The sequence below is a fragment of the Mixophyes fleayi genome, chromosome 1 (genome assembly GCF_038048845.1).
Source record: "Mixophyes fleayi isolate aMixFle1 chromosome 1, aMixFle1.hap1, whole genome shotgun sequence".
Lineage (NCBI taxonomy): Eukaryota > Metazoa > Chordata > Amphibia > Anura > Limnodynastidae > Mixophyes > Mixophyes fleayi.
In genome coordinates this window covers 236,028,406-236,042,655 of record NC_134402.1, presented here as the reverse complement: position 1 = coordinate 236,042,655, position 14,250 = coordinate 236,028,406, and the positions used below count along the sequence as shown (strand labels likewise).

The following is a 14,250-nucleotide window of genomic DNA, read 5'->3' as shown; positions in this document are numbered from 1 at the left end:
TTTGTTCAGCACAGTAAATTGATGGTCCATTTAACTGTACCCCCCAAATATGTGGTTATGTGTACAGCATATAAAAAACAAGTCCACAGACTCATCTACAATGCAGGATTGCTCTATTTTCCTAATCCGCTACCCTATTTAAAAGCAGGCAGTGTTAGGTGACAATGAATTATCAGTGATACAGACTTTCAGCATAGTTTTTAATGCATGCTTGTAAATCAGAAGTAACAGAGGTCTTAGTTTCTAGTCTAGTTAGAGTGAGTATATTCAGGAGTGTATCTTAAAGCAGCAATCTCACATAGAATATGAAGAAAATTGTAAGCATGTGTCTGGTATTGATTTTTCTTAGTTGTCCTTCTACAAACCATTACCTTCTTTTAAATTTCTCTCTGGAGGTTACAAAATATAGCTTGCAGGAGAAGGGGGGAGATTTTACATTACACAGAGCAGGCAGAGCTAAAATGGGAATTCCAAAGCCTCTGCTCAATTCATTAGGCACCATGTGACTGTGGTTGTCATGTTAGTCCATGACCCTGTGCAGATTATATATCATTAGTAGCTGCCTGAAGAAACGAACTAAGGATGGAACACACCAGAGAATCCTGAAATAAACAGTTGTATTTGTTAGACCCTAATCCTTTGTGATATAACATATAGACTTTTTCTGGGACAGGACTATGACTTGAGAACAGAGCAGACATGTCTAGTAGCAGCTCTGTAGAACATAAAACATTCTATTTAAAATCTGCAGATTAGCCTAAAATACTTACCAGGGCTCATTGGTGAGTCCATCCTGATCCTGAAAGTGACAGTAGCAAACTGTGGCCTAGCAGACAAAGATATAATTGTACCATTGCACCTTCTCAAATCTCTAAAGTCAGACAAACTCTCTTGAAGGAACAGGACGACTTCACTACTCTTCAGGTGCCGGACAGTGTTGCAGTTATCATGTGTTTGCAACAATGAAAACCAGAATGTATCACCTACCTTTCCCCCTTTAGCTTTTTGTACCCCGTATATTTTTGAAAAACTGAAAATAAAAACTGTTAACACTGGCATCCACCAACCCAGGGGTTATTCAGTACAAGGTTGGTGTGCCCTGTTATTTGTGGGCCAAATTACTCTAGTGAATTCCGCCCTGTGCTGACCAGGATGGGGCCAGTTTCACATTGTGACTGTAACAGAATATATGGGATACTTACCCCACCCTAGATTTGCGCCGGTTGGCCGGTGGTGCGGAGTCTAACGAACCCCCTGGTATTCCCCACGGCGGGATGGGCTTAGCGGCAGAGGCTCGCATGTCGCGGTCCACCGGTCTGCCCCTAGAGGTAGGGCTTAGGAAGATGTCAGCAAGTAAGTTACTGGAGTCTCGCACACAGGAGAATGCAATATCGTGGTCAGGCAAGCTGGGTCTGGTACACAGGAGTCAGCAGATTCGTAGTCAGGTATAGCCAGGTCTGGTTCACGGGTAAACAGCTGAACGTGGTCAGGTATAGCCGGGTCTGGTACACAGGGGTAGGAGAGCAGAGAATGGTCAGTAAGCAGGTCTGGTACATAGGGAGAAAGAGCACTAGAATGCAGGAACAGTCAGGAACAGAGTAAGTTGCTCTGACGCTGCCCAGGCGTCAGAGCGAGGTTTAAATAGAAGGAGTTTTGAATTCCCTGCCCTGTCGCGATCATGTGACAGTGCCGACACCAGGAAGTGAGAGCCGGGGCTGCGGCGATCGCTGCGCTGGAACAGGGAGAGGTGAGTGTAACAGTAACAGAGGGACCCACACTGAGGGTCTGCCTGTTATAGTGTGACTATATTCCAACCTGGCATATTCTAGTGTTGATTGCTACTTTTCCAGGAGTTCCCACATTCGTTGTGCCCTTGCCAGGTGTTGGTTACCTAATTTAGAAGGAAGGGGAGGGGGAGCACACATTCTTTTATTTTTAAAATTACAGTCATTTTCAAATTGATGATGATTGCTCTATCTTTAGTTAGAAAAATGTACACTTAATATATATTGATGTGGCTGCATATTTATAGTGTATTTTGAGTATGTATACTAAGATAAATGGAACTCAAAATACAGACATATGGCCACAATTTTGGGCCTCAAATTGTTGCATATTCTAAATCCAGCCCTCAATTTATATCAATTATAAATGAAGCAACATAAAATTGTCAAGGTACATCTGTGGATTTAATTTCATGTTCTATTTCTTAAAATGCATAAGATAAGTGAGAGCCTGTTTTGTTACAGGAAATCATCATCAATTTTTATAGCGTCACCAATTTTGCAGCACCGTACAGAGAATATTTGTCCTTTACATTACATTTCCATTGGAACCTACAGTCTTAAATTCTCTATCACACAGACACACACAGACTAGGGTTAATTTTGTCAGCAGCCAATTAACCTGCCAGTATTGTGGGAAACCAGAGCACCTGGAGGAAACACAAACATTGGGAGAACATACAAACTTCACACAAATAATACCCTGGTCGGGAATTGAACTCATCACCCCAGCATTGTGAGGCTAGGGAATTCCGCCCTGTGCTATCTACTCGTGCTGTATCAGTAAGGATGTATTCCTTTTGAGGAAAATTTAATTATTGTTGAAGAAATGTTTCCCACAATTCAACTACATATTCAAAAATTGACAATTTTGACTTACTGAAGCCTTCTTTATAAAATTTGATTGTATGGCCACCACCTTACTGCGGTTAGATAAAGTGTGAGAGTAAGCATTTGTTATTTAGACATTGGTGAACCTTCTCTACCTGCTTTCTCTATATGTTCTTGCTTCTTAGCTAATGGGAGGACTTGCTTATGTGTAGGCAAATGTGAAAAGCAGATGTGACACAGTTAGATGAGTAGTGGACAGCACCCCCTAAACTACTTACATCTGTTAGGGATAGGTTAACACTGCTACAGCAGTTGCACAAAATGTACTATACTTCTCAGAGTATACTTCCTGAATTATTGAAACAATCTCCTTCTTATAAAATTAAGTAGGTTTGTATAACACCTTCTGTGATCCTGCCCAGGACTGGCAGCTTTTGGTCTGGAATAATTAGGTTTGCACCATCCTGGTGGTGCTTTGTGCAAAACTGCTCCTCCTGGGTTTCCTAGTTATCTGGTTCCTGCTAAAGCTGAAAGACTCTTGTTCCCTGACAAGTTTCTTACCTCTATATTGGATTTATTTTCTGTTACGTATAAAAAGAAAAGTGTAATTAAAGGTGGTTGTTCTGTGGCTCAAGTGATTAGTTGGGCAGATTCTCCTGTCCCTTTTGTACTAAAATAATTCAACAAGTTGCACATAAAGCTCCTATTAAAAAGATTTGCCTGGCTTACCCAAATAAATAAAGTAGTTGGCTATCTTCAATATGACAGATAACTGTAATTTATTTTCTCATTCTTGGCCTCCTGTAACATTTGCTGGATACATTGCTCTCTTTCTCTGGCTGCTTTCTGTGTTTTACCACCTGGTATTCATATGATCAAGGGGAGCAATTTTCTTAATATTATAGACCGTATCAAAAAGCTGGGAAGAAAAAGCAATGCGTTTAGGAAAAAATGGTTCTGAATGGCATGATTTAAATTAAAGTGGAAACCGACTTAAGCTATTGACTATTAGACTACAAGTTAAATCATAAGGTGAGGACTATACTAAAGGACAAATGTCACCCACTGGTAAAATATGGTGTATGGTAAATATCAATGTAAGAGTTTACATGTTACTTATATATTCATTATCTAGTTAATATTTTCTAATGGGGTTTAATACTCTCATCATTTTAAGAACAAATTAATTTATTTAATCTTGCATTACTCAGTGTTCTGTATTATTTCACAAGGGCTAATAATAAAACATTAATGGTGTGTTTGGTATTTTTTTTGTTCCTCTCTAGTTTATTTCAGGTTTGTGTGGAGCTCTGTTCATTTTATTTGGAGGTGTTGGTGCCTTTTTATGTGGATTGTATGTTGACCGGACAAAGAGGTTTACAGAAGTCGTCAAGATATGCTTTGCTTTGACTGCGCTGACCTTTGCAGCCTTTGCAGTGGTGAGTATGAAAATGAGGTATTGGTAAGATAGACTCATCTATTAAAGGGATATGAGTACCATGTACCACTGCATTATGGTACTGATATAAAAGTAATATTACTTGTTGACTGTGATCGAACAGTACTTAAATTATTGACAGATCCAATAATATTACAACTTTATTGGTAATAGGGTTAGGGCTGTCGGCAGATAGCAGATGACATATATGGGGGATATCTACTAAGCTTTGGTTTTCCAACCTCTTTTTAAATTGATAAAAAGGTATTTCTTTGTCACAACTCTCAAGTCTCTGAAGCTGTGATGATTTCCTTTCTAATTTCATTGATCTTTAGCATTTTCCATCAATGTTTAAACATTTCACATCTCCATTTCAATGTGGCCATCCATTTCTATGATGTTTCCTGCCAGAGCTCTACATATAGAAACCTCATTGAAATGAATGGGCTCATTAAAAAGAGAGGGGAAAGCTCAATCTATGAAGTCTTCCCTCACTATCCAGTCAGGCTATTATGGAATACTGTGACATTGGATAACCTTTTGGCATTGCCATGTGTATTCCAAATCATCCTTCATTGTTTTGTATCTCCATGTGCCAGGGGCTTTCAGACATCATTAATTGGTATCACATCAGTAGATATTTGAAAGTTTTTAATTAAATGGTTAATTCAGTTGTATGACTGCGAGTATGCTGAATATGGAAAGCTCCCAAAGTAGTTAAGTTTTTGCAATAATAGTAATAGCTGTCAATAATGAGTTTAATTACAATGATCATAACTGAATTAACCACTTAAAGACTATTCTATTGATGCAAGAAAACATAATTAAGGCCTCATACCCACTGGTGTTAATTGCATGCATTATATTATTTTTTTAATTCTAGTAAAATCATGCATATGATTATGAAACAAAAAACCATTATTGTATCACCATGCCCACCACTACAACACTGTCTAGCACTGTGAGAGCATTCCATTTCTGATTTTCGGAAAGCATCTTGTTATATCCTCATACTTTTAACGTGGGTAAATGCATTTTAAAAGCCTCCATTGAGCTCCCATTGAGCTCCAAGTGCTATTGAAAATACTAATATGTCTAACACATTTGCTAAAATATGCTAACACCACCAGAGGGTATCTGACATAAAGCTGTTGGGGAGCACTAGGCACACGGAAACACAAAAACTGCAGGATCGTTTGTAATATCATTTTCAACAGGGTGTCCAAATGTCACAGTATTCCATAAGTCAGTAAAAAAACTACTGTTTTAAGTTTCACCATACCGACTACTACCAAGCTGTAACTCGCATTCAGTAGAATTGCAATAGCAATATGCGATATATACATATACACACATAAAAGACTGCTTTCACTCACATACTCACAAGCAGGATTCTAAGTTTGGTGCAAGACAGTAGGTATATTCCAGTAAAAAAAAAAATGGAAAAGCCAGCACGCAATGAATGCAAATGTATCAAAATACTCTAGTTTTGAATACTGTATAACACTCACAATGGCAAATTTTTCCTTTCGAAATTTACAGAGATACCAGTGAGCGGCACGTAAAGTCACTTGTCTCTGTGGTTTCACCTGGTGGGAAGAAATTGACCAGAGCTCTTGTGAAAATTTGTCAAAAGTCCACTGTAGAAATAGTTAAATCTGCTAAGGAATAATGAATGCTAAATAATTTGTATTCAATACAGAGAAAATCATTGTTACAGGGTTGTGCAGGTATTTAGATTTCTAAAGATTTTATTGGCACTCTACTCTAAATTTGATTGGTGAACTCAGTCTTCTATGTTCATTTAAAACTTTGATGCCTTTGTACTTCTTATAAAGTCTCTTGCTATAAAATTTATTTTGCATAGGTCCCCAAAATGTGCGCAGTGGCTTAAATAACATCCTTCCTTATAAGATGATTATTTAAACACAGTTTGGAGATGAAGATGTTCCTATGTATTTCATTTTATTTGTCTGAAGTGTCCCTAAACTGCAATTCATGCACTAATAAATGTTGATTATAATATTCTTATACCTTGGCTCACTGGCAGACACATTTCAGGAAAGCTCATAGTATGTGAAATACTGTTGGTTTGATAAGTGACTCTTATTGGAAAATATTTAAATCAACACTTCCTGGCTAATCTTGATAGCTTGCATGTGTTTTACACATTATATATATATATATATATATATCAACACCTTCCTGAGAAGTTGCACATATTTGTAACATCCAATATGATTTACATATCTCCTCCCATGTTTTTACCTTAAGGGGGTTAAAACGACTGGCCGCCTGACAATATTTACCATTTCTATAGATTTTCCCTCAAAATTAAGTATTTTGTTCACGACGGAAACAATGTTATAAATGTCATGCATTTCTTAGTCTATAGGACAGCTATTTAGAATGTCTTGCCTACCAGGAAAAGCTGGAACTACTTCCTTTCTTATTAAAGGGTCATCTATTTGGGTAAATTACAATATGTATGTAGAATGTTGTATAGATTGTACAATCTTGCAAGAATTTGACCTACCACATAAAAGACAGTTCCCTTGTATTGTTTATGCTATTGGTGAGCACACAGTATAATAGTCCAAATGTGTCATGTTATGCACTTTGGGATGATTGCCATGAGTAATGAATATATGCAATGAATGTTTAAGTGCAAAGGGACAGAAAACTAATTTGTTCTCCCAGTATTGCGCATATCATTCCTGTCACTTGAGACCAAGAGGCAGGAAAGAGAACTTTCCTACACAGCTCGTGTGAATATCTTACCAATATATTTACTTTGACATTTAGGTATCAAATTTGCGGAACCAGGCAGTTTTGTTGGTATTTATTTGTTCTTTCATGGGATTTTTTGGATTTTCGATCTATCCAATTGCTATGGAGCTAGCTGTGGAATGTTCATACCCAGTTGGAGAAGGTAGCTCAACAGGAATGGCCTTTATATCTGGGTAAGTGAGATTGTTATCAAACTGGATGTCCGTCCCAACAAATAAAATGTAACCGCTTTCATACACCAGCAACTTTGCTAAAGGACAATGTCACTTTTGATAACTTTGGTTTAAAAAGGACCCACTGAACCCATGTACTTGAAAGCCCCATATCTAATCAATCTTATAACCTGGGGTGGGCTGAAGCGATTGCACCGATGCAATGGGGAAACTACATCATTGTGGGGATTCAGCCGGTTCCCACCTGTTCACCTGAACCGAAACCTAATTTTAGGCTCAGTTCGGCGAACTGGTGACTACAGGCTAAGTCCATCCTCTTCGTTCGTGGGGGAAGCAGGCTCCTTTAAAAAAAACAAAATTAAAAACAAAATCACCTGTCCGCGGCGTCGGCACTCCTCGTCTCTGCTCTGTCCACACAGAATGTCGGGCGTGACATCATCACGCCTGCGTTCAGTGAGGAGCGGCGCAGAGAGGAGTCTGCAAGCAAGAAGAGAAGATAGAAAAGGTAAGTGAAGGAACGAAAGCAAGGGGGAGCAAAGGCAGCATGGTAGAGTGTGAAGGGGGAGCAAAGGCAGCATGGTAGAGTGTGAAGGGGGAGCAAAGGCAGCATGGCAGAGTGTGATGAAGAGGGACATTACTGTGGCATAATATGAACTGGGGGCATTACTGTGGCTTAGTTTAAAGTGGGGGCACTACTGTGTGGCATAACATGACTCATTACTATTATTATCTCGATATTAGCAGCATAAAATAAGAAATATTTTATACACACACCTGGGTTTGACTAAATAACTGCCTCTTGATATTGATATATTTTTTTATACTTAAAACGGTCATTAGAGCAGAGAACCGATTGTTAATTTATTTGAATCCCACCACTGGACTACATCATACTTAACTGTGGCCATCTCTGCACATAAAGGATTCGGAGGCACTGAGGAAGGGAGTCTCAGAGTAGAGACACCAACCGTGGGGGAAGGAGACTAAATCATATTTAGAAATAATTTTATCAAAAGTGAATTGTAATTTTTCTTTTAAGCCTACACAAGAAATTAATGATACAATACACAACAACCAAAGCAAGGTGCAAATTGCTGCACTTCTTTTAGTTTACAATTGATTACACACTGATCTTCCAATAATTTAGAGCAAATAAATACATTATGTTTATAGAGAAATAGAGTTTAAGGCTTTCCAAAAAGGATCCAGACTGCAATTGGGTCAAAATATAAGCTATAGAGAGAAATAACTGAATGATTTGATAACATTTTACATTATGTTTATTTTATTGCACTTTGATACAACAACAGATCTGCATTGCAAATTATTAAATGTATTCAATGCACTGACGAGAGATAATTTTTCTCCAAGTGCAAGAAAAATAGATAAATCCACCTGCACCATAGAATGTGGATTTTGTCTGTAACACTAGTGCAAATCTGCACAAGTTTTTCTATAAAAAAAACTTTAACCCTTTAATGAGTGGCATTTTATGCTTTGGTGACAGGACCAGATTCCAAATTTATGTATGTATAAGTTTCTCCCAGGATAAGCTGTTTATGACTTATGCTATCTAAAGTAACAATATAAAATTAACTAGAATAGACTTTTTGGATATATAGTTACAAAATAGCACTTAATCAGAATTCCATTCTTGTTGTCTTCACACATTTAATGCTACCCATATATTTGTACATAGAGGGCCTGATTCATTAAGGAAAATAAGGCAAAAAAAGGAGTAAGTTTTCTCCTAGACAAACCATGTTTCATTGAAAAGGGTGTAAATGAGTGTATTATTTCGCACATAAGTTAAATACTGGCTATGTTTTCATGTAGCACACAAATACTTAATTTAATGAACACTGAAATATCAAGTTGATATAGAAGTGCCCTATAACAACTATAAATCTGCCATCACATTTTAACTTTACAATCCCCTCCAATGCAACATGGTTTTGCTAAGGTGCAAAGTTACTCCTTTTTTTGCCATATTTTCCTTAATGAATCAGGCCCAGAGTCTTTACCATTAAAGGGGTATCAAATATATATACTATATTACATATTTGGCTTATCTATAAAGGCCATAATAGTTTGCTATGAGATTTTTTTTTCTCCCTATCATAGGCGCCATCATATTTTAATTATTTATTTTTTATAGTTAGAGCTTATGTTTACATATAGTAAATGAAGCTTAAATGTAAGTGAGCTGTTACTGATTGGTCTTCTCTTCAAACCACTTTAGGACAGCTAATCTGATCTAAATGCTTACCATTCAATTCACGTGGCAGCGCTGTTCTCACCACACTAGCAAAACATTCTATATAGAATCCTGTGCTTTCTGTCATGTAACAGGCATACAGGTTTGAACCATATTACAACGCTTCAGTAGACCTTTAGTATATTAGATGGAAAAATTTCATTATTTTCTTCATGTCAACTATTTGATGCATGGAGACAAGAGTACTGAAAGAGAATTGTTTACTGAAGTGGAGAGTGAAGAACTGTCATTGACTTTTTTACATGTTGGAAAAATCACTGCTGTTGGGTACACTCCCCTGAAGTCATTTGGGAGAAACTAAAACATTAGTCAACTGGGCCATAGAATGATGTCACTTTGCACTTATCCTTGGCTGCTGCTCAACAGTTACAATAAAACCTGTTAACACTGTAGTACAAAGAGGTTAAAATGATGCTGTTATCGGTTTTCTAGGATATTTTTCAATTTGCATAGAGTAATAATTTTCTAATTATATCATATATAAATATGTCTAAAGTTATCCTCTGTTGTAACCGTATATAATTGTTATAATTGTTATCGCCCCTAAGCCAGGTCCAGGGATTAATCTTCATGATGATATTTCAGTTGCTCACAAAACCTTATGCTGCCACTCCCCTATCTTCGTGTGGTATGACTCAGAATGAAATATACGACTGGTCAAGTATGTTGAAACTTTTTATTCCTTTGGTTTCAGAATATTAAGGGTATTCTTTATATTTTGAATGTGGAACTTTAAGTCTGGATTGGTTTGATAATTTCTTCTTAAAATGCACCTGTTCCCTGCACAAGATGAGGCATTCATTGTATGTGCTCATAGAATGCTGCCTCTCAATTTCCTAGGAACCAGCTTCTTATGAATATAAGTAAGGTCTCCTGTATTTTAGTGATGGCACTGGTTCAGCCCACGCAATGGCTGACTCCACTATCTTTGTGCATACTTGCCAACCTTTTGGAACTTTTTTCCGGGAGAGTCCAGGCAGGGGGGCAGGATTGGAGGGCGGGAGGGGCGGGGGGCGCAGTGAATTGCATCATTTTGGCCCCGCCCCTGCGACAAAATGCAGTTTTTGTCACGGGTAGGGGGCCAAAATGACGCGATTCACCGCGAATCGCCTCATTTTGAAAGGAAGATGCCGTTTGCGGGATATATGCCTGCTCTCCCGGGAGTCCGGGAGACCTACCCAAATTTCGGGAGTCTCCCAGACATTCTGGGAGAGTTGGCAAGTATGTCTTTATGTGATGGGCCCACTTTAAATTAATTAATCACTGTTGGTACCAATTTAAAACATCCACATGTAATAATTACCACTTCTGATGGAGAGGCACAAGATATGCATTGTTAAAGAATCGGAGAGTAATCTATTTAGCATTTTGTGTCTCAGTTAATTTGATACTCTGTATTATAAACCTCAAGAGTCACTGTCAGGGCAGGTTTCAGGAGTTTCAACACTTAAGGTCTCATTTAGATTTGGATGTGCGTTCTTTTTTTTTTTTTTTTTGCAAGGGGTGTGCGTGTACACTAAAAATGTGTACACATAATCACGTGTATACAATTTTGCGTAATGTGGACTTGTGTCTACTTGCACCTGGAGAGATAAGACATTCTAGTCTTGTTATCATTGAGACTGGTAAATAAGTCTTGATGACTTTTCCCTCTATGCTAGGAATTACATGCTGACTTGCTTACCTCGGTATTGAAACTTGTATTTTCAACAACTAGGACGCATAATCCATAAAATGTAATTAGTAACCTTGAGAAAATTAATGAACAATCAAAAGGGAAAATGTTATATTGGACAGATTAAGAAACATTGTTTATTATAGAAAATGCAATGTAACAAGTAATGAAAATGAATAGCAAATCAGCATCTTTCAGTATTCACTAATCCATAGCAATAACACCATTATTTGATGTAAAGTGAAGTACAATGAACTAAATCATTAATTACATTATGTTATTGAATTAATCATTCATTGTTAGGTCTGACAACTATATCTTTTACTTTCATAAAACCCATTAGGTTTGTTAATCTTATACATTTTTCTTTCTTTTACACAGTTTCTTGTTTAGTAATGGCTGGTTTGTGCAGTATTGGAGCCTGCATATTTGTCATATTTTTTCATACAGACTATAAAAGATTAAAAACAGAAGTAAAATCCGAAGAAGATAACAATGAACATGATGCCCAATCAATACAAGCGTAATTTTAAAAACATTTGTCATTTTTTTTATATTGATTGCTAAAGATTAACAATTGAAGCAGTCTCTGAGAAAGATGAAGACAGCTTGGTAATTTGAAGACTCGCTTGAGATGCCATGACACTTATTTATCTTGGTACTGTTGTTGTTTATTGCTAATAGCTTTTAGAAATATTTCTATGGTTTTGTGAAAGAATACTCCATAAGTTGTACAGAGACAAATTTTTTAAAAAATAATGGGATGAAAATAGTTATTTTTAAAAAATAATTATTCTTTGTAATAAAGATATATAAACAGTGAGAAGTGTGTGAACGTGTGTGTGCATACCTGCTAACTGTACAGATTTTCACCACCCGCAGAGGTCATGGCCTGCCAGAAAAGTGTTATTACAATAGGAAGTATAGCAACATTTGTCCGGATTTCCTACCTGATGTAGTCCGAAATTAGTTTTTTCACTGTGTACAGGTACTGACTCTCTTGCGTGATTGGACTGCCACCCCTTCTCACACCACTGCCTCTTATACATCAGTGCACATTGTTGGTTGTGTTTGCTATATGAAATATCTTTATCCAAAATGATGTGTAAATATGAATAAATGCATTCAATAAACACATGTGTTTTAGTGCGTTCCAAAAAACTTAAACCAAATAAATGTGATTCAACACATTCACCCTATATTATTAAGTATAATATGCAGTTAAATTAGTGTTTAAGTCTATTAGATGTACTCAAGCAAGTTGATTCAGAAAATGTGCATTATTACGGTTTTTGTTGGCTAACTAAAAAAGGGCAAGCCTAAAATGCCATCAACATGTTACCAAAGCCTTTCAAAGTTAAGAAAAGGATTTGTGCTGTTTTAATCAGTATTCGATATACTGCATGGGTAGCACCATTAATAGAGTATTAAGCCTAAAACTCAAGCGGAAAACCATAATAAAATATAGGGGTGGGGAATGGCATATCGATGCCGAGAACGCCAACAAGACTTACCTGAGGACTCCAAAGGGCTGCTTCCCGTCCTTCACCGATGATGACTCCTCTTCACACCGACTTCAGCAAATGACGATGAAGTAAGAAGGTGGCTGCACTTGATGATGTCATTGACCACGCCGACGCGATTGTCGCTGTTGTTAAGGGGGTAATGTAAGTATGTACCCATGTACAATGTGGAAACCTTTGTAAACTACATTGTAGATGGGTGCATACTTACATTACCCCCTTAACAACAGCGACAATCGCGTCGGCGTAGTCAGTGACGTCATCAAGTGCGGCCGCCTTCTTATTTCATCTGCTGAAGTGCGAAGAGGAGTCGTCATCGGTGAAGGTCGGGAAGCAGCCCTTCAGAATCCTGATGTTGGGATAAGTCTTGTCGAGGTAGTCAGCATCAATATGCTGACTACCACCGGAATATAGTAGTTAATTTCATGTTTTCACTTTAAATATGCCCCACATGTGTCCTGAGGAATAAGTTGTAAACTCTAACCACTCCTTTGTTTTATTTTGCACTCCAATGTTGTTTCTATGTATTTTTTACTAATTATACAGAACTCTGTAAAATGTTGATGCCTTATACATTTTATTTATGTAGCAACTACTGTATTAGAAAATAAACATACATCCAAACTAGTACTGTGTAGTAAGTTCTTTGTAAGACTTTAATGAATGTTCCCAAAGTTTTATTTGGCGCTTATATGTTGTATCTATGTACCTTTTCTTTTACTAATTATACAGAACTCTGTAAGATGTTGATGCCTTATAAATTGTATTTATGTATCAACTACTGTAAAAAAATAAACAAAACCAAACTGACCCTGTGTAGCAAGTTCTATGTAAGGCTTTGGTGAATGCTCCCAAATAAAAGTCTTCTTTAGGAATAGGATTGCAGAATTAATGAAAGTTGCGGTTTTGGCGTTTAGTGGACCTAGCATTTAGAGATAGTGGAGGCAGCCATTTAGTGGGTTGTACTAATTCATGAAAATGTAGCCAATGTTTTCATTAGGAAGCAGTACCTCATGAACATGCAGTTAGTGGACAGTGGACAAATAAACAGAAACACCAATTTAAAGTCATTTAATAGGATATTGGCACACCACATGCAGCCAGTACACCATGTATGCACTGTGACATTGAGCCTACCAGTGTCTGCAGTTGTGCCGGAAGTATGCAGCACCATTTTTCTACAACAAAGTGTTAAGTGCGTATTGTCGCTAACCAATAACAATTGTCGAACCTCGATTTGAGTTTCCAAAGCACAAAGATTTATTCTCAAAAAGTAGCAGAATAATTCAAGCGAAATAATAATAAGTACAGCCGTTACTTATCGCAGGGGCTCTGGATCCAGTGTGCAGTCATTCAATCCTGAAGTCTGGGGACAAGATGTCTGAACACTAGATGTGAAGCTGCTGCTTATATGCACACAGAAATACAGTAATACAATGAAGATGGTATAGCTTGCTTCTATTGGTTCAGGTTTCAGGAAGGTCCAAGGGGTTGTCAATCATTGGCTAGTTCATCCTAAGGAATCCAAAGGAGGGGGTCATCTCTCCAGGTGGTATGCTCTGCTCTTCCCGCCAAGATTCCTTAGTCTTAAGTAGTTCATAATTCCCTATCATTCATAACTTGTGTATGCACTCTGCGATTCCTTCGCAGAGTGAACCAAACAGTAGCAAATGTTAAGAGGTTTATTATGATACCACATATGATATGATTCCTTCAACCTGTTCCATATATTTCACTAAAGTGCATATAACTCATATT

The 14,250-nt window shown here is 37.4% G+C and overlaps 1 protein-coding gene across 1 annotated transcript in view; it reads left to right on the top strand.

Moving 5' to 3' along the window:
• The window catches only part of SLC49A3 (solute carrier family 49 member 3), a 28,870-nt gene extending 15,568 nt beyond the window's left edge, over positions 1 to 13,302 (top strand). Inside the window, exons 7-10 of the mRNA XM_075207997.1 lie at positions 3,902 to 4,054; positions 6,859 to 7,016; positions 9,843 to 9,955; positions 11,351 to 13,302. Coding sequence (XP_075064098.1) covers positions 3,902 to 4,054; positions 6,859 to 7,016; positions 9,843 to 9,955; positions 11,351 to 11,496 — 570 coding nt within the window. The 3' untranslated portion in view covers positions 11,497 to 13,302. The remainder of the gene's footprint in view (positions 1 to 3,901; positions 4,055 to 6,858; positions 7,017 to 9,842; positions 9,956 to 11,350) is intronic.
• The last annotated feature ends 948 nt before the right edge of the window (positions 13,303 to 14,250 follow it).